Below are 19952 nucleotides of genomic sequence, written 5' to 3'. Positions count from 1 at the left end.
TATTTTAGGTATTTTCTATCAAAGGAAACAATTTTCTTTTCTTTAATTTGATCATTTCAATCTCGAATATATTTGACAGAGAATAAGACCACAAATATCCCGGAAAGGAGTTTCATTAATTTAACCTGGTAAACAAGGAGTTACCAATATATCTATTCCTTATTTTCCTGTTTTGTATTTGTTAGTATTGACATTAAGAGTATAGTTGTATGCTCTACATTTTTTCTTTTTGTATAACTGGATATATCATGTTAGTTTCTTCCTTGTGTTTATCCCAGCGTGCTCCTCTGAATGCCTCTCCATCAGCCAGAGCCAGAGCTGGAAATGAGTAGATAAAATTCACCTGTATATCTTTATTTAGCTCATAGCCTTCACTTGTTATCTCTGTTATTTAAGCCCAAAGTTTGATTATGCCACTTAGGCTACGTTCACACTGCAGCCAATTTTTTTGCCCATATGAGATAAACGATTTTTTCCAAGTGTGACCCAGGCCACTTGGCTATGTGGCACTAAATCCGATAGATATCTGATCTTTTCAAATTCGACATGTGTCTAAATGCCCAGGTCACATTCATCCACCCTTAACGTGACTAATACTCATCAAAGGCTGCTATTATACATCGAATCGGGATGAAACACATCAACCATGGCGGATAACAATGCAGAGAGGAGTCTTTCTCTTCCTTTTTAAAACGATTGCATTGTTAATGTTCTGGATCCATTTGGAAAAGAAATTAAAGATTGCTAGATGCGCTCCAGCACAACAATCCATGTTTACCTCTGTAAATACAGAACACGCACGCTACTTAATGTTATTGCGTCGTCGACTGGGCATGCGGGACACTTAAGTTGTATAAATGCAGTTCATACAGCAGTTTACATACAAGTTGCATATATTTAGAAATGTGAATGACCACAGAAAACAAACAGATTTAACAACAAAAAACGGAATTGAACATTGAGGCTGGCAGTGTGCATTCAGTATTATAAGGTGGAGCTGAAAGGGATAGAAAAAAACAAAACAAAATTATGATTTTGAAATTTGACTTTTTTAAACTGTATTGTATTCATAAACCAGAAACTTTTCGGTATAGCTGCTTTTCTATTATCCACTTAATTGTAAAAATTGTTATGATGAAAATAAATTTACCAAAAGGTGACACTACAATAAAAATAAAAAAGTATTGTTTTGGAAAAAAGTTTTAATTCTTCGATTAGGGGATTTTTTTGCTTGTATAAAAACTGCAATAGAAATATAAAACATTACCAAAGTCATGTGATCTGCAGCTGGTGGTGCTTAAAAAAAAAAGAAGCAGACTGGAGAATGTAGTTGGAGGATAATGGCGCCCACTAGACCCATGGCTGAAATGTGGATATACACTATATTGCCAAAAGTATTTGCTCACCCATCCAAATTATTGGAATCAGGTGTTCCAATCACTTCCATGGCCACAGGTGTATAAATTCAAGCACCTAGGCATGCAGACTGTTTTTACAAACATTTGTGAAAGAATGGGTCGCTCTCAGGAGCTCAGTGAATTCCAGCGTGGAACTGTGATAGGATGCCACCTGTGCAACAAATCCAGTCGTGAAATTTCCTCGCTCCTAAATATTCCACAGTCAACTGTCAGCTGTATTATAAGAAAATGGAAGTGTTTGGGAACGACAGCAACTCAGCCACGAAGTGGTAGGCCACGTAAACTGACGGAGCGGGGTCAGCGGATGCTGACGCGCATAGTGCGAAGAGGTCGCCAACTTTCTGCAGAGTCAATCACTACAGACCTCCAAACTTCATGTGGCCTTCAGATTAGCTCAAGAACAGTGCGCAGAGAGCTTCATGGAATGGGTTTCCATGGTCGAGCAGCTGCATCCAAGCCATACATCACCAAGTGCAATGCAAAGCGTCGGATGCGGTGGTGTAAAGCACGCCGCCACTGGACTCTAGAGCAGTGGAGACGCGTTCTCTGGAGTGACGAATCGCGCTTCTCCATCTGGCAATCTGATGGACGGGTCTGGGTTTGGCGGTTGCCAGGAGAACGGTACTTGTCTGACTGCATTGTGCCAAGTGTAAAGTTTGGTGGAGGGGGGATTATGGTGTGAGGTTGTTTTTCAGGAGCTGGGCTTGGCCCCTTAGTTCCAGTGAAAGGAACTCTGAATGCTTCAGCATACCAAGACATTTTGGACAATTCCATGCTCCCAACTTTGTGGGAACAGTTTGGAGCTGGCCCCTTCCTCTTCCAACATGACTGTGCACCAGTGCACAAAGCAAGGTCCATAAAGACATGGATGACAGAGTCTGGTGTGGATGAACTTGACTGGCCTGCACAGAGTCCTGACCTCAACCCGATAGAACACCTTTGGGATGAATTAGAGCGGAGACTGAGAGCCAGGCCTTCTCGTCCAACATCAGTGTGCGACCTCACAAATGCGCTTCTGGAAGAATGGTCAAAAATTCCCATAAACACACTCCTAAACCTTGTGGACAGCCTTCCCAGAAGAGTTGAAGCTGTTCTAGCTGCAAAGGGTGGACCGACGTCATATTGAACCCTATGGATTAGGAACGGGATGTCACTTAAGCTCATATGTGAGTCAAGGCAGGTGAGCAAATACTTTTGGCAATATAGTGTATCTCATGTTTGCATCCATCGCTGTACGTTTATTTTATTTTTGTTGTTATTGACCTTGTTAACTTCCTGCTCACATGCTTTCATCTGTACACACAAGCAAGTAAGTTTTATTTATGAAAAAGTAAAAAAATAAAATTGCGGCCATATTTTTTTCAGAGTTTGAGCTTGAAGAAATGTTTTCACATTTCACGAACTTTGAATTTTTGAATTTAACAGAATATACAATGAAAATGCAGCTTATTTAAAATTTTTTTTTGGGGGGGGTGAATTTCTAACCTTTTTATGTTTACCAGGGCATTTCAGTTGGAATAGGAGTCCCAAAAAAATTTAAACATACAAAAAGCTTTAAATATGCAAAAGTTTTCCACAGTACATTATAGCAAGTTTCAATCGGAGCTTTTTATATCTAAACTAAACCAAACATAAGATGTAGAGCATTCATGGTTCTCACCTCTGTCTTTCCCTTCCCCACACAAGACTTCCTCTTCTCTTTTGGTACAGCCCAGTCAATCTAAAACCAGGGTGAGAAGAAAAATGAAATGAATCATCATTAGCTGCTTACCTGTAATGGATTGCCAATCAATGTTAGATTACTCTTAGGGCCGGATTTATCAAGATCCAATTTTGCGTGCAGTAATTTGCGCTCGCAAACTGGAATTTTGCGCGAGGGGCTGAACCATGGTTTGCGGGTGATTTAACAAGAGTGATTGCGTAACTGGTGGCAGGTGCAAAACTGTTGGAGACGCCCTATTTAAATGATGGTTTTGCGCGTTTTGTGGTTTGCGGCAAAGTAGTTTCTAGTCTGTACAAACTAGTGCATTAAGAAATTTAAATCTTACAGTGACCCCCAACAAAAAAAATAAATAGGTAAATATATATATATATTATTTATTTATAAATTATAAATTGGCAACCTTTATTCCCTAAGGTGGTATGTGCTGCAGTAAAAAAAAAAAAAAAAAAAAAAAAAACAGGTGTTTTGTATTGGCCTGTGACTGTGGATGAGATCCCCGCAGCATTTGGCACGTTGCTCCACAGGCGCAGGGGGAGAACCCCGACCCCGTCAGACAGCTCTTCTGAAAAAACGAGATTGGGAGATCCCAGCTCACGCTGCAACCGTACGCTGGAATGACCCAGATGCAAAAAAGTGCAATGTTGCAAGGAGTTTTGTGATATCTGGTATTGCGTGGGTCCTCCTTGTGCCTGGCTCCAAATCCATTCGGAGTTCCCCCAACAGCTCCAAAATGGCAATATGCTGGATAAACTATATGTTTTGATGATCGTTTCCTCGTTCATTGCAAAAATATTCACACGGAGTGAAAAAATGCGTTCTCTGCGTCTCCTTGCTTTATTTCCATGTCTCCTTCTTGCGACAATAACCGCTGCCATGTGTGCGCAATTACGCATACAGACCATTTGCACCTTCTTTTGAAACGTGTTAAATATAGAGTCAGATACCGTTAGCAAAATTGCGTTCAAGTTTGATAAATCACTTTGCGACTGCTAAATTAATATATTTACATGTTCTCCTCCCACAAGACGCACTTTAGCGTGTAAACGCCCCATATTGCATATTCATTGCAGAAAAAGTACTAAATGGATCAGAGGCGCTATTTAGCACGTTTTAAAGACCAAATGCTATTAGCACGCTGTTGATAGATCAGTTTGTACATTTTTTAGCGTGCGCAGTGAAATAGCTCACGTTTTAATACACGCAAACCTTTGATAGATCCGGCCCTAACTCTTTAACCCTCAGTATATGCAGAGATGTGCTACTTCTGTACATCCAAATAGGCTGATCTTTAAAGGTAGTATAACAAAATTAGAGCGCTCATAAGATCAAGAGGCACAATCTTGCAATAATTTACAGGAAGCCTATACTTCTCACTCAGTGCGCCTGAAACATATAAAAGGACTAAATCAGTAAAACATAACAGGTAAAAATACTTTGCTGGATAAAATCATTCAATACTGTATGAATCATACATGAGCAACCGAAGTGGAAAAACTCATCAGATTTTTAAAAAGCCTTCCAGTGGTTTTGCACTGTCTTATATTGTATTATTTTCAAACAAACTCCTTCCTCTTTCTATAAAGTTTCTAATAAATCATCCAGACTAAGACGCAGTATGCAGGTTAATACAGTTAATCTAGATAACTCTGGATCTATTTGGATGCACACAGTTCACAAGGACATGCAGGTTCACTCTTGTCTGCTCAAGTTTTACCTTTTTCGGTGGTTGGTTCAGGTTCTTGGTATCTATAGCTAGTATGGCGTCCCTGGCACCCAGGAAGAGGGTGCCTGAGGAAGGGTCAAGCAGGAAGGAGCTGAAGTTTGTCACACTCTTGAATGTCTCTCTCCCCAAAATGTTATCTGTCCAACAAAACACATCAAGACATATGGTAAGAATTAGTACAATTTCTTGGATGAGTAAATTCTACCACTAACATCTCAGATCAGGAGTCTTTCCCCATGTTGGTTTCGCAACATCTCTTTGGATTCTTTGCATCTGTTTTGCATTTCTGTATTCTGGAATCAAATTCTAACCCCCAGGAGAATGTACAGTAAACAATAGACTGGTATCTAAATAATACATGGTGTGCTACATCAGCTATATTTGTCTCCTCTTCTGAAACAGATCACATAAATCAAATCCCAAAAGCTTCTGAATAGCGCTTCAGCTCTTGTTTGCTCTCTCAGTCAGTCACCCTCCCTCCTACTCTTTCCTCTTTACAACAAAGCATCATGTGTGTGAATGTGTTCGCACCCTCACTAAAGAGAGCAAAAAAGCAAAGCTGTGTGTTCAGCGTCTTTGGAGATCTAGTGGAAGACTTTGACTGCAACCTGTTTGTGTTTGAATGTGTGAAAATCAGACAGAATTAGCAACTTTTCATGAAGGGGAAGGAGCACTGACCTTTAATGAATAAAGGTTGGACATAAGTAGAGACAGAGGAGTTTCACGCACACAAACAAACAAACAGTTTAAAGTATACGAATGAAGACATTGGTCTACAAATACAAGCACGAGCTGAGAGGAAACAGCCATAATGTAACCCATGATTACAGAGGATTTAATACTAATGCTGATAAGTCAAGCATGGATGCTAATAAAACCAAGAACAATGCACAACAAACAAAAAAACACAAATAACTCAACTGATCCAAATCATAGCTTCCAAAGTTTGCATGCATAACATATTTTTTCTCCCTTTTAAGATTAAACAAGATTAAGACCATTTTGTAGATGTAAGATGTCACTTTACGGTTGGCAATGAAACAAACACACATCAGTTAGCCGTCTACAAGGTTGCAATATATATCTAATGAGCCTGCATTGCTTCTGGACAACTGGGCAACTTTGTTTACTCACTAAGACACTTATGTGTTCATCTGTGAGGAACAAAACAGTTATAAGAAATGTAAAAATAAATCACTAAACAGATCAACTGCTTGATATTGAATCTGACTAAATGTTTCCTTCTTCACGTCAGCTAGAATTAGAAAAATTACTTCCATTTACTAAACATCAGACAGAGGTATTTTTGGCGGGGGTGGTTAACGCCTTGCACAAGTATGCATGCATAAAATTTCTACTTTGCAGAAAACTAGTTTTTATTTAGATCTGAGGACACTTTGCAAGATTTAGTTCTATATATATTGAGTCTTGTTCCCTCTTTCTCCTAGTTGAAACTGTGAAAAAATACCGCAAATAACCATTGGAAGGACAGAACATTTTTATTTTAAGTTTTCAAAAAGAGCCAGAAGGATATAAATGATCAAATGAAGGACAGCAAATCACCTCGGTTCAGTGTTAGGATGTTTTTATAAATTATACAAAGCATCATCCATCTTTTTAAGCCTGACATTTCTAGTTTTATGTCCACTTACCCACTTTTTTTTATAAGGACTACCTGCACAATTGGCTGTGATGGTCAGTGCAGGACAGGACAAGGACAAAATATAAAATGATTGAAAAGGAAACAGAAGAAAAACGTCAGAAAACTACTGATACTGAGCACTTTAAAAGACGACTGGATGGTTTGGCTGCAAACCCGTATTGATAAATGTTTAAAAAATGGGTTGAGGAGCACTCTCACAGCTGTTTCCCAATCTCTGCATCAATAATATAGGAAAATATAGTTATGATGATGGAGACACAAAAGCAGATATGAGCCTGTTTGCCTGTGGAAAGAGTTCAGAGGAATAAATAACATTCATCTGATCATACATGGAAGTCAGCATTGAAGTAAAAGCTTAGTTTATATTCTGAAAATGGCAAAAACTGAGAATTATTAGAGATTACAGAGAGTAGTTCCAAATGCAATTTGAAGCAACAGGACTGTCAAAGTAGCGGCCTGTCAACTAAAAGATTTACACAGGAGCAAATGAGCGCCACGTCAGGGTATTCTAATAAATGGAAGTCAGAGTGGACATGGTTTTCCACTTAAGCCCGTCTGTCTGTCCTCTCTGTGTGGCTCTGTTCTCAGAAACGAGAAGATCTCAAAACACTGACATCTGCCAGTAACCCAATCACAGACACGTTCTCTCCTCTCGCCTCTGTCCAGACTCCATCATCAAGATAGTCTGTGTCTGTTTCCCATAGCATTTCACATGAATGTCATTTCTCATTTACTAAGAGGCCATCTGTTCGGCTAATGGCCTCCAGGCTGTCAAATCACAAGAACGGCCCTTATTTGCCTACAGAGGCGCCCTGTGATTCCTAGAAATTAATCAAAGTGAAGACGGAAATGTTGAGCAATACAATAAAATCAAATGTTGAAACGTTTTAGGCCCGGTTTCACTACCCTCACCTGACTATTCTATTGTCCTCTAAAAAAACACCAAGAGAGAAGTAAAAAAAGCTTTTCTTCTATTCGTGTCTCCTCCCGCCTCAGAACTGAGATCACTTCTTCAATCCCACAAAGCAGCATATTTCTTCTTGTCTGCACTTAAACATGTATGCATGCAGCCATGTGCAGTAAAAGAGACATAAGTGTTAGTGACACGTGCCAAAGGCAAGATCTGGAAACATGTCCTTGTGAACTCTCCTTACTGGATGTGTAGGACACAAACATACACACACCCACATACACACTTGTACATGATGCCACTACCTGCTGTTCACCCTAATGTAGAGATGACTCCTAGAGCTATGCCATCTGCCTCTATATTGTCAAAATGCAGGACTCTGAAAGCCATAGCTACAAAACAGAGGGTTACACTTTAATCTTGATGATACTAGCCTTTATTAGTGCATATAAAATCCCATATACTAGGTCTGTGCTGCATAAGAACTTTATTTTGGACCTCCCCCTCTTTATTTTTAGCATTTCTAATTGGTGTATGGGCAATTCAATCACATTTTAGTTTAACAAAAGTAAAATCATGCATAAAAATGCCTATATGTAATATATCAAACCACTAATTAGCCCCTGTATAGCAAACTCCCTTCCTCCCACAGTCCAAAAACATGACTGTTAGGTTAATTGGCTTCTCTAAATTCTCTTTATGTGAAAGCACTCCTCTATCCGCGATTGTACCTGAGGTAGTCATGGAATCTGAACCGGGTTTAGACTGCTTTGATCCAGTTGAACTCTCTGAATTAGCAAAATTATTGTCTTCATCTAAGCCTTCAACTTGTATGTTAGATCCAGTTCCAACCAGGTTATTTAAGGAGGTATTCCCTTTGATCTCCTCCTCCATTTTAGATGTGATTAATCTATCTCTGTTACAGGGATATGTACCTAAAGCTTTTAAGATTGCTGTAATTAAACCTCTGCTTAAGAAACCGTCTCTTGACCCAGATGACTTGGTCAATTATAGACCTATATCCAATCTTCCTTTCTTATCCAAAATTCTTGAGAAAGTAGTTGCCAAACAAGTTTGCGATCACTTCCACCATAATTAACTTTTTGAAGAGTTTCAGTCTGGCTTTAGAGCTCATCATAGCACTGAAACAGCTCTGGTGAAAGTCACTAATGATATTCTCATGGCCTCAGATAATGGACTTGTATCTGTGCTCGTCCTGTTGGATCTTAGTGCTGCATTTGATACAGTTGACCATAATATTCTTTTAGAAAGACTTGAATATTTTGTTGGAATTAAAGGAACAGCACTAGACTGGTTTAAATCTTATCTATCTGATCGAATTCAGTTTGTTCATGTTAATGATAGATCTTCAACACGCTCAAAGGTTACCTGTGGAGTACCACAGGGATCCGTGCTAGGACCAATTCTCTTTACTTTATACATGCTCCCAATTGGTAGAATTATTAGACAGCATGGGATTAATTTCCACTGTTATGCTGATGATACCCAGCTATATCTGTCTATAAATCCAGATGAAGCTAACCCATTACATAGATTACAGGCATGTCTTGAAGACATAAAAACCTGGATGACTCTTAACTTTCTGCTTCTGAATGCAGACAAAACAGAAGTTATAGTCTTTGGACCAGAGTCTCTGAAAAAGAAACTGATTAGCCAGTCACTTCATTTGGATGGGATTAAACAGATTTCAGATAATAAAGTAAAAAATCTTGGTGTTATTTTTGATCAGGACCTGTCATTTAAATCCCATATCAAAGAGGTTTCTAGAATTTCCTTCTTTCATCTGAGGAACATTGCAAAAATTAGAAATATCCTGTCCAGGGGTGATGCTGAGAAACTAGTCCATGCATTTGTTACTTCAAGGCTGGACTATTGTAATTCTTTACTATCAGGAAGTCCACAAACTGTAGTTAAAAGCCTTCAGCTGATCCAAAATGCTGCAGCCAGAGTTCTAATGAAAATAAAAAAGAGAGATCATATCTCTCCTATCCTGGCTTCTCTTCATTGGCTTCCTGTTAAATCAAGAATAGAATTTAAAATCCTCCTTCTCACATATAAAGCCTTAAATGGCCAAGCTCCATCTTATATCAGAGATCTGATTGTTCCTTATGTTCCTAACAGAGCACTTTGCTCTCAATCTGCAGGTTTACTAGTGGTTCCTAGAATTTCTAAAAGTAGAATGGGAGGCAGATCTTTTAGTTATCAGGCTCCTCTCCTGTGGAACCAACTACCAGTTTTAGTCCGTGAGGCAGACACCCTGTCTACTTTTAAGGCTAGGCTTAAAACTTTCATTTTTGATAAAGCTTATAGTTAGGGTGGCTCAGGTTATCCTGAGCTATCTCTATAGTTATGCTGCTATAGGCTTAGACTTTTGGAGGACATAGGGACCCCCATTTCATCATTCTGCTTCATTCTCTCTCTGTTCTCCTATTCTGCAGAATCTGTTAGTTCAATCTCTAACCTTCTGCTCTCTCTGCTTTTCCTCAGAGTAGCTTTGCCTCGTCTGTTCCTGTTTGGCTGTGACGTCATCCTGGAAAAAAAAACATCAGCTGTGCTGCTTCTATCAACACCCTTGTTAATAGATGTTGGAGATCGGCCTGTTTTCCAGTGTGGTCCTGTTTCTCTGACCGTGACTGAGTGGATGTGCTCTCTTCGTCCTCTGGCATGGGAGCTGCCTTGGAGCTCGTCTGCCTGGCTGTGTGTTTCCTGGACGGGGCCGCCTTTTACAGCTGCTTTTTGTATCTCTGCTTCTGTCTCCTTGAACCCCAGTCGGCCTCAGCAGATGGCCGCTCACACTGAGCCTGGTTCTGCTGGAGGTTTCTTCCTGTTAAAAGGGAGTTTTTCCTCTCCACTGTCGCTACAAGCATGCTTAGTGTGGGGGATTGTATTTGAGTCAATGAGTCAATGCAATCAACTGGTTTTCCTTAGATAGAAAACTTTGTATCAATTTGACTGTATGATCTGGTTGAACTGTAAAGTGCCTTGAGATGACATGTGTTGTGAATTTGGCGCTATATAAATAAACTGAATTGAATTGAATTGAAAGTGTGTGCATGAATGGTTGTTTGTCCTGTTTCTCTCTGTGTTGCCCTGCAATGGGCTGGTCACCTGTCCAGGGTGTATCTAGACAGCTGGAGATAGGCGCCAGCACCTTCGTGACCCAAGCTGGGATAAAGCGTGACGGAAAATGGATGGATGGATGGATTTTCCTATTTAGCCTACATTTGCAAAGACCATAATTAGAGTTGAGCAACAAAGTTGGGCTCTTCCTTCTTTTAATTTCACTCACTATTTCATATTAGCTTTGGCATTTAGCTTCTACGAAAGTACACAAATAGTTTTCTAAAGGACAGTTAGGAAATATTCCAGTGGACTAGTACAATATGAGCATGTAGATTCTACATGACAAATGGCAGATTTAGAACCATTGTCCTTGTCGACATCCGAGTCACGGGGACGGCAGCAGTCTCAGTAGGGACTCCCAGACTTTCCTCTCCCCAGACACCTGTCTCAGCTCCTCTTGCAGGAGCACAAGGTGCTCCAGGGCTAGTCATAGTCCCTCAAGCATGTCCTGGGCCCTCACCTAGGCCTCTTCCTGGTGAGATTTACTTGGAACACCTCCAGAGAAAGGCATCTGGAACAGATGTCCAAGTCACCTCAGCTGAATTCTCTCCAGATGGAGGAGGAGTGACCAACTCTCTACCAACTCCCTAAGCCACCCCAGGATGAAAAAACATCAAAAGAGTGACTAGCTACCCTGTGGAGAAAGCTAAATTCAGCTGCTTATATCCAAGATCTTGTTCTTTTAGTCATGATCCAGATTTCATGACTATGCATTAGGTGAGGGTAGGAATGTATACCACCCTGTAAATCAAGAACTTTGCTTTTTGGCTCAGCTCTCTCATCACACAACAGACCAGAGCAGTGTCTGAATTATAGTGGCAGCTACATTGATCCATTCGTTGATCTCCGCCTCCTTCCTACTGATGGAGGGGAGATCAATCCTAAGTTACTCTCTTCCAAGCTTAGGAAGAAAATCCACCTTTTTCTAGTCATGTACCATGACCACGGACTTGGAGGGGCTAATGTTCAACCTACCACTTCGCGCTTGTCTGCGTATCGCCCTAGCTTATACTCTCGGTTTGGCAGGAGGGAGCCAGTAAAACCACGTCATCAGCAAACAGTAGAGACAAAATACGTTGGTACCCAAACCAAACCCAGTCTCCCTTGGGTGTGCCTTGAAATCCTGTCCATAAAGGTTAAAAGCAAGACTGTTACAGACGGCAGCCCTGTCGGAGTCCATCTTTACCAGTACCAGGTCTGATTTAATGCCGGACCAGACTCCTGCTCCTCAAGTACAGCAACCGGATGGCCATTAGTAAAGGGCCACCACTCCATACACTGGAGCACCCTCCACACACCACATGGGGCATGGTGACACGCCTTCTTCAGGTCCACAGAATACATATCGACAACTTGGGAAAACACCCATGATCCCTTAAGTACTCTATACAGCGAATGTAGCGCTGGTCCAGTGTTCCAGCTCTACTAAAACCACACTCCTCCTCCTAAAGTCGAGATTCGACAATCTACAGCACCCTCCTCTCCAGCACCTTCAAATTCCCCTTGTTATGAAGAGGAACCACCACTCCAGTCTGCAGTCCAGAGGCATTGTCCTCGACTGCCACGCAAATTAGATGTATTCAATTAAATATGGGATTCAAGTAGACCTTTCTCATTCCCAATATTGAAAATGCTTTTATTGCGATGCCACATATTATACATCTCTAAGTAGAGGGACAGTGTTATTGTTTCTCTATGTCTCTGTGTTGCCCTGGGATGGACCAGAGACTTGTTCAGAGTTTACCCTGTTTCCCATCCAATGACTACTGAAGATAGATGGATGCAAGGATTACCTTGATTTATTTTCATTGTGCTTGACGATTTTCAAAATTTTGTATTATTTCCTCCTGTTAGATATCACTGGTTAACTTCCAACTCTCTGCACCTGTTTTTCAGCTACAATCAGCAGATAAGTCATCAATCAGTGATGCTTCCTGGACTTTATCAGATCTTACTGCTGTTTCCTGTTCCCAGTCAGTTTCTGCTGGCTTACGTCAAGTTGCTAGTTTCACAGTTTATATTTGGACTTTTTGGACTCTCAGTACCATTGTTTTCATTCCATTCCATTTCTGATTGTAGCTTAGGGGCCAATGAGATAAATCCAGAGATAATAGCAAACTGTTTCCCTTGTTGCCACAAGGATTTTTTTTTTTTTTTTTTTTTTACCTTTTTAGATTTTGGGATATCTGTGGATTATCAGATATCAATTATTTTGATTTTGTCCACTTTAGCTGAAAATGGTTTAGGCCTCCAGCGTTATTAAAATAGGAACTCTATGTCTAATGTAGGACTGTGAAACATGAGGAATCTCCTTGGATATGTGTAATTTAGAGTCATATTTAAACATTTATGTCCTTTTATAACAGTAAGAACAATTGAGATTTTGCTATAAGACAGTGACAGCGATTTTACTGTAAATACACTGTAACTTTTTTTAATTATCTTAGATAAGTTGAGAAAAAAATCTAATTCAATGTGAACAGAGAGTGGTAGAACTATAAATGAGTAAGTACTCCTAAAATACAAAATTCTCTCCCCTTCCATGAATCATTCATTCATAATACATTAAACATGACAGAGAGGCTTCCAGGGAAGGATACCAACAGTGTGTGTGTGTGTGTGTGTGTGTGTGTGTGTGTGTGTGTGCGTGTGTGTGAGTGTGTGTTGGTGTGGGTGTGTGCATGCATGTGTGTGCAAAAGAGTGAGTGAGATTGTGCATGCACTGGTTGTCCATTAAGGATTTAATAATCTGACTTTTGCTCTGAGGGACCAACCTCAGTCCTGTGGCTGCAGGGTACTGAGGGACCAAGTGGGAAGTGATAAATTATACACCTCCCTCCTTCTTCTGTCAATCAAAACTGACGGGATGGAGAGAAAGCTGCAGGGGGAGACATATATTCCTGCCCCCACAGTCTCCAACGCACACACATTTACACACAAGTGTTCCGTGCCCGCAGAGAAACAGGACACAGCTGCACCATCACCACAGTCGCACAGACACACATGTTTACAGCCATTCAGTGACATTTTAAATTAAGCAGCTTCAGCTTCCTCTAAATGATATGTTGGCAAAACTACTTTATAGGTTAATATAGAAATCAAGCCATTTGTGAACGATCTGAACAAACCGGTACTCTGAACCCCTCCATATTTGTACCTCGCCATAAATGAAGGCATCCTAAAGAACCAACACCACTGTGATCCAAAGAGGAAGCAGTCTTCCTGTTCTTTCATAAACACCTGTTGAGAGTTAATGATTACAGAAGACATTTCCTACTGTTTCACATATTACTCAGTTGAAAAGCCAAGCATAACATAACAAAAGTCTTTTGATTCTTTTACTGTGGAATAATCTGTTAGTTGTTTTTGTACATTTTATTCTTTGGCCAATTTATAACTTATTCAGTTTTTCTACAGATTACTCGAATCAGTCATGATGTAGTGTATTTTTAGATCCTTTTTTTTTCTTTTTATTGCTTACTCAAAACAAAATTCATCTCGTGGGAGTCTGTAAAATAAAGAGCCAATCTATAAAGAGCTAACCATGTATGGCTTATTCATACCTTAAGGTGAAGATCTTTAGTTTTTGTTATTTTACTGTATACTGTATGACAGATTAAATCGACTGTTAGGGGAGGAAAATCTTGTTTTATTGCTGAAACTATGAAGCTGAGCTGGAAACCCTGTTTCCTCTATTCACATAAAGTACTCTAATGTACAACGATGTTCATAACTAAAGCTCAAATGAATAAAAAAAGATGTATAAAAGCTTAATAAAAAAAAATGTAAAACCATTTTAGTTGTAGCAGAGTTTTGTAATTCAGATGGCAGTTAGGAGCTTCCTGTTTAGCTTAACTCAACGATTTTGTCATGTAATGTTTCTACTTTATAATAGTGTAATTTTCCGTTTGCTACAGTTGGTCCCTTTTCTGTAAACCACTTCATTGTCCTGGATATAGTTGTTGCAGTCAATGAAGGAATGGTCATGACTATAGGTGGCTCAATCTGGATTTTTCATGGCTGATTTCTGTTTTTGTTAGTTGGACAATTATTTAACCACCCCTGTTTTATTTGTCATTTTATTGTTTGTAATTTAACAAAAAACAAAACAAAAAAGGTTATGATACACCTCTATCTAGATATCCAGTCCTTGTGACTTTGAAGAACATATATCAGGTAAAATGTTGAATGTGATGCAATAAGCTGGTTAAGATTCTCAGTCATCCAGGTCATTCCAAAAACGTAATAAATCAATCCACTGGACTTTGTTTACAAGTTTGAAGAAGTTTCGCTTCCCATCCAGGAAGCTTTTTCAATTCAAAATGTCAGAATTAGCATTGAGTTTGAGGCTTTACAGAGGGGACCAAAAACAAACGGGTCAGCAACTTAGTTTGGGTTTTTTGTTTGTCTGCAATACCTGATACTGGACTATGTCTCTGAAAGACTCTGTCTCATTAGGGGCAATTGTTGGCCTGACTGAACAGGCGAGATGCTCCGGTCCCCTGTGTGGGGTTGTGAATCAAGATTCCTGCCCACAATAATTACACAGTATTGTATGTAATGTACAGAGAAATCCAATAAGTAGACAACCCTTTATTTAACTTTCAATACAACTAGGTAAACAAACCCAAAGCCAAGAAGAACTAAAAAATAGTGTAAACCATTACACCTAATCTCGTTCTTATCACAATAGCCTGATAGAAACCAATACACTGTGCTACTATAAAACTGGGTTACACTGTATACACAGCAATAGGCAAATAAATCTGCTAATATATCTCAGGCCAGTTATCAAATGTAACTATCAGTATGACAAACTATCACCCAGTGCTTTCCTCTTTCAATAAAAAAGCGACTCAACTTCTGGCTAACATTCTGATAGTTGTGTTAGGTCTGATGCATTATCTATTATAAAGACGCCTCTAATTAAAAACAAATTAATATGGGTAAATATAAGCAAAATATAAGCTTAGATTCACTGGAAGTGATATATTTTGCATGTTATCCAATCAGGGCTCTAGTTCCTTGCTGGTTGCTTCAATATATGGAGGCTCAAGCCTCAATGGAGATATGCATACAGACAGACAGGCAGCATCAGGGGAGATTGCATCCGAAAGCGGGATCAACAGCTGATTAATGCGCATTATACTCATGAAATCAAGTGCATTTTAGTGCACCTTTAATACAGTTTAATTTCTATATTTATCAAGGGAAAAAAATGCATATTTGCACAATTACTTATTAAAATTTACAGCAGAGGTTTAGCCTCCCTAGTACTCAACGAGCAATCGCCGCTAGGTAAAACCTTTCACAGTCTGAAACCTTGAGAAAGCTTAAAAATATACTTCCAACATAGAGAAAATGATATGTAATGTGGATGACTATTTTGGGGGTCAGGCTGGAAATAAGTGAACTTTTGTAATCTTGGCATAAACTAAATATTCATAATATAAATTTTAATTATACATCTACTATGACTTTAAGTGGCAGCTGGTGACACATGGATTGCTACTTATCAATAAAAAGTGCCATATAGAGTAGCTTTGTACCCTTAGTTTAGGTGAATACTATAAAAGACGCCCTAAAGAGCAACCTGTTTGCTTTCATCCTTCAGCTGTGATGTAAGAGTTTGCAAGAAACATGTTTGAGCAAGGGGGGAAGCCATTAGTCACAGCTCATAAACCCTTTTGTTAACAATTCCTTCACTCCAAAAGCTGGTGACCACTTCCACTGCAGCCTCACTCCTCTCCACTCAGAGGTAAAGACATCAAAATAAGCCAAATGACCCAGAGGCAGCCTTTGCATCTCGTTTGAGGTTCAGCTCAAGTGGGGGCAGCATCACAAACATCAATATGGTCCTGAGGGTAATGGAGGATTATGAACCATAAAAAAAGAGCTGAGAGAGAGCAGAGGAGTTGAAATCGATAAAAAATGTATGAATAAGTATAAAGGTTACAACAGCTGATTGTACACTTTATCATTTAATGGAATGTTGTTCTTCTCCTTTCATTTTTCAGTTTGTTCCCTCTATCCCTTTCTTGTGCTCAGGTGGGGATGGGGGAGAGAATTTGCGTGTTTAAATTTGGATGAATTTAGATGACTCCTTTATTGCTTTACCTTCAACTCGTCGCCACAGTATTCCTGTTTTAAACCTCCCACCCTCACTTCCATTTACTGCCCCCCCAGTTTCCAAATGTCTCTCCCACCCCCATTCCCCTCTCCCTCTGGCTGTGGATGATAAGCGGTGGCACTACTAATCAGGCTTGCCCTAAATTCGCCCATGCCCCACAGGATTAGCTTGTGTGTGCGCTGTTGATTCAGAAGCCAGGAGTAGGATTCACCACTTTGCAAAGATAGAAGTAAATAAGCCCAGTGTGAATGAGAAACCCAACTTCTGTTTCAATGAGTCATCGGGTAGACATAATTGTGCTATTTTTAACCTACACTAAATAAAACTGTATAGCTTAATAATTCAGCAGTGTGTTGTATAGGTATTTTTCTCAGAATATTTCCCAGAGGAGGATAAAAATATTTCTTCCTATTAAAAAAGACGCTTACAGCTAAAAAGAAGCTGAACTTTAGACAACCAACCCTAAAGGTGAATGAAAAGACGTAATAAGTACCCTTTTTTCTGAATGATACGACTATCATTAAAGAGAATGACTAATGGTTAAAAAAAGAGATGATTTTCAAACAAAGAAAATCACACACCTGCCTCACAAGCTTTGGTTTTCTTGGTGCTTGGCTTAGACTAAACAAGAGGAAACATCCTTGTTTCCTAGGCCAAAAAAGAGCTAAAGCAGACATAACAAGCCTGAAAAGAGCAGTTGTTCTTGCCATGTTTTTACAATGTAGAATAAAACAGTCTCTTCATTTTTCACTCAAAAAGCGGGGGCTGAGAGTAAGGTATGGGTCTGTATAAATGTTCCTATTAGATGTTTTAAAACCTTGAAAACATTACATATTTAATGGATTATATCTTCTACTTAGTTTTTAAACCTCTGTTTTTCCTACTGTTTTTAAACCTGTAAGAATACAATATATGCTCTATTGACTGGGTACACAGCCTGCATCCTGTGCTCATTTGAGTGATTTACAGATGTTTTCCCTCTGGTACAGATTAAAACAACAGGACACAGCATGTGCAAAGAGAAAGACAAGCAGCATAACAAAAAAAAATACCAAAAAAGTACTAGATTTACCAAAATGTCCCCACAGCAAGCTTAAGACATTGAGAGACTGTTTAATTTACTTAGCTTCATAAAAAGATTTAAAAAGAAAACTATATTTTTTATCTTCTGAGCCCACAACCACTCAAAGTGCCCACGCATTTCTTATTAAAACAGCCAAAACCACACAGTGGCAGTGAACATCTGCATGTGATAAAAACCTCACACTCAACAGTCTGACAGCATGTGTGACTCCTTTAAAGACAACTGTTCAATGTCACATACGAATCGCTGGTCATCTCTGGGGTCAGAGTGTCGAAGCTGTTCAAGCCAGAGGAAATTAACTAATGAAGACAAACACCAGGGCAACAACATCTGTGAACGATAATTTAGTTTTAACGCCGCTCTTCTGAATGATCCGTACTATTTTCTACGTTGCCCTGTTTTGTTTCGTTTTTTGGGAGGTTTTTTTGTTAGAGCTTATTTTTATCTCTTTCCTGTTTCAAATGAAAAAAGTGATGATGCTGTTCTGATGAAACTGGTAAACATAAAACCTCAGAGGTTCTGACTAATGTGTGCAGGGTGACAGTGTCCTAATTTAGCTCCAACTGTTGGTACAGTATATCAGTAAGCAGGAGAGTTTATGACCGACTCACTTGTGCATATAGCCGTTTAATATTTAACAAAGATAGCTTCCTGTCTCTTGCTAACACTGATATTTCTAGAACTGGCCTCCTAAAAGCTAACATTTAATTTATGCAAATAGTCATAATATTGTCTTTATAATCTTTGAACGAACGCGATTACATTTTATGAAAACATTTAAATTAAACTGCAAAGATAATCACTGTAGTATGTCTCTGTGAAAAGTAGTAGAAGCACAATGGATAGGAATACCCTATTTCCCTTTAATGTCCTATATTTGGTTATCACATTATATATTTTTCATTCAGTGATTACTTCATAACTATAATTCCCAATATTTCTGTATTTAAATGTATCAGTCAACAGCAAGTGCACTGAAGCTTTTTAGAACAAATGTGATTATTATTATGAACATATTAGACATATGCGTAAGGTTCTGGGGTTAAATCCCGGAGGAGCCCCCAATGTTTGCAACCCTTGTTGAAGGCCATAACAAAAAGGGAGACACACCATGTATGAGAAAGCTAAAATAGTAAGCTTTATTTATATAGCACCTTTAATAGACCAAAGTCACATCACATACAAGCACACCCACCAACAGGAGGGGACAAAGGAGTAAATTGTCCCAGGCCTAGAACAGAGGGGGCATTGACATTCTGACCATTAAAAATACAGGCAAAAATTATTTTTCAGCAAATATTTGTGATAAAAATATTTGATATTAGAGTAAATAAACCCGACAAAAATGACTGATTCTGAACGAGTAAATGCAGTGTGTTTCATGGTAAAAAGTTAGCAGCAGAACTGCCAGCAGATTCATAGGGCAGAGAATTCCCTTACTATCTAACCTATTCTACCTCCCACACTGGAAGGGGGAAAATTGTTAGGGACCGGCAGGTCAAAAAAGGCCATATTTTGTCAAAAAATGCCATATTTTGCCTATAAAGTACAGAAAAGATCATATAATGCACTAAAAGATGGGATTAAAATATCCAACATAAAATGCAGAAACTTTTATGTAAGATTTCCAGGGCATGAAAGAAACTGTGCACAAATATTGTTATTGGAAATGGGAGAACCTGCTTCATATTTTCCTATCTCTACCTGCGACTGGCTGGAGGCGGGCAGGTATTCAGTAAAATGAAGATAATTAAAAACTACCTGTACTGTAGGATGTCCCAGGAAAGGTTCAATGGTCTGGCAAATGCATTAGCCTGACAAGAAATTAGATTTTAAAGACATCATAAATGACTTTACCATTTATGATGGGGGGAAACTCAAGATACCTTACAATAGTATTTAGAAAGCAAACCTGTGCTCTATCAATGAAAAGTAACATCAGCTTTTTTAATCCTAACAGGTTTTGTTTAAACAGGATTAGGTTTGCCTCTTTTATTTGAACCAATACATAGTGACAGAAAAAACTAATATGAAAGAATCATTTAAATATATTTTATCGTGATGGAATCATAGATAAATTAAAAACAAAACAGTTTTACAATTGCAGCTTCTGAAATTAATATAAAAGAGAATATGGAAAATAAAATATATCATTAT

General features: G+C 39.0%; 1 protein-coding gene across 2 annotated transcripts in view; it reads right to left on the bottom strand.

The window, feature by feature from the left end:
• sema4f (sema domain, immunoglobulin domain (Ig), transmembrane domain (TM) and short cytoplasmic domain, (semaphorin) 4F) overlaps positions 1-19952 on the bottom strand; it is a 70684-nt gene that overhangs the window by 11476 nt on the left and 39256 nt on the right. For both annotated transcript variants that reach the window (XM_038290142.1, XM_038290143.1), the window contains exons 2-3: positions 4856-5001; positions 3079-3138 (exon numbers count right to left, since the gene is read on the bottom strand). In XM_038290142.1, coding sequence (XP_038146070.1) covers positions 3079-3138; positions 4856-5001 — 206 coding nt within the window. The remainder of the gene's footprint in view (positions 1-3078; positions 3139-4855; positions 5002-19952) is intronic.

This window comes from Cyprinodon tularosa, unplaced genomic scaffold (genome assembly GCF_016077235.1).
Source record: "Cyprinodon tularosa strain WSP-4 unplaced genomic scaffold, ASM1607723v1 ctg276, whole genome shotgun sequence".
NCBI classification, from domain to species: Eukaryota; Metazoa; Chordata; class Actinopteri; order Cyprinodontiformes; family Cyprinodontidae; genus Cyprinodon; species Cyprinodon tularosa.
Note: the sequence above shows the minus strand (reverse complement) of the source record. Positions and strands in the feature narration are given on the sequence as shown.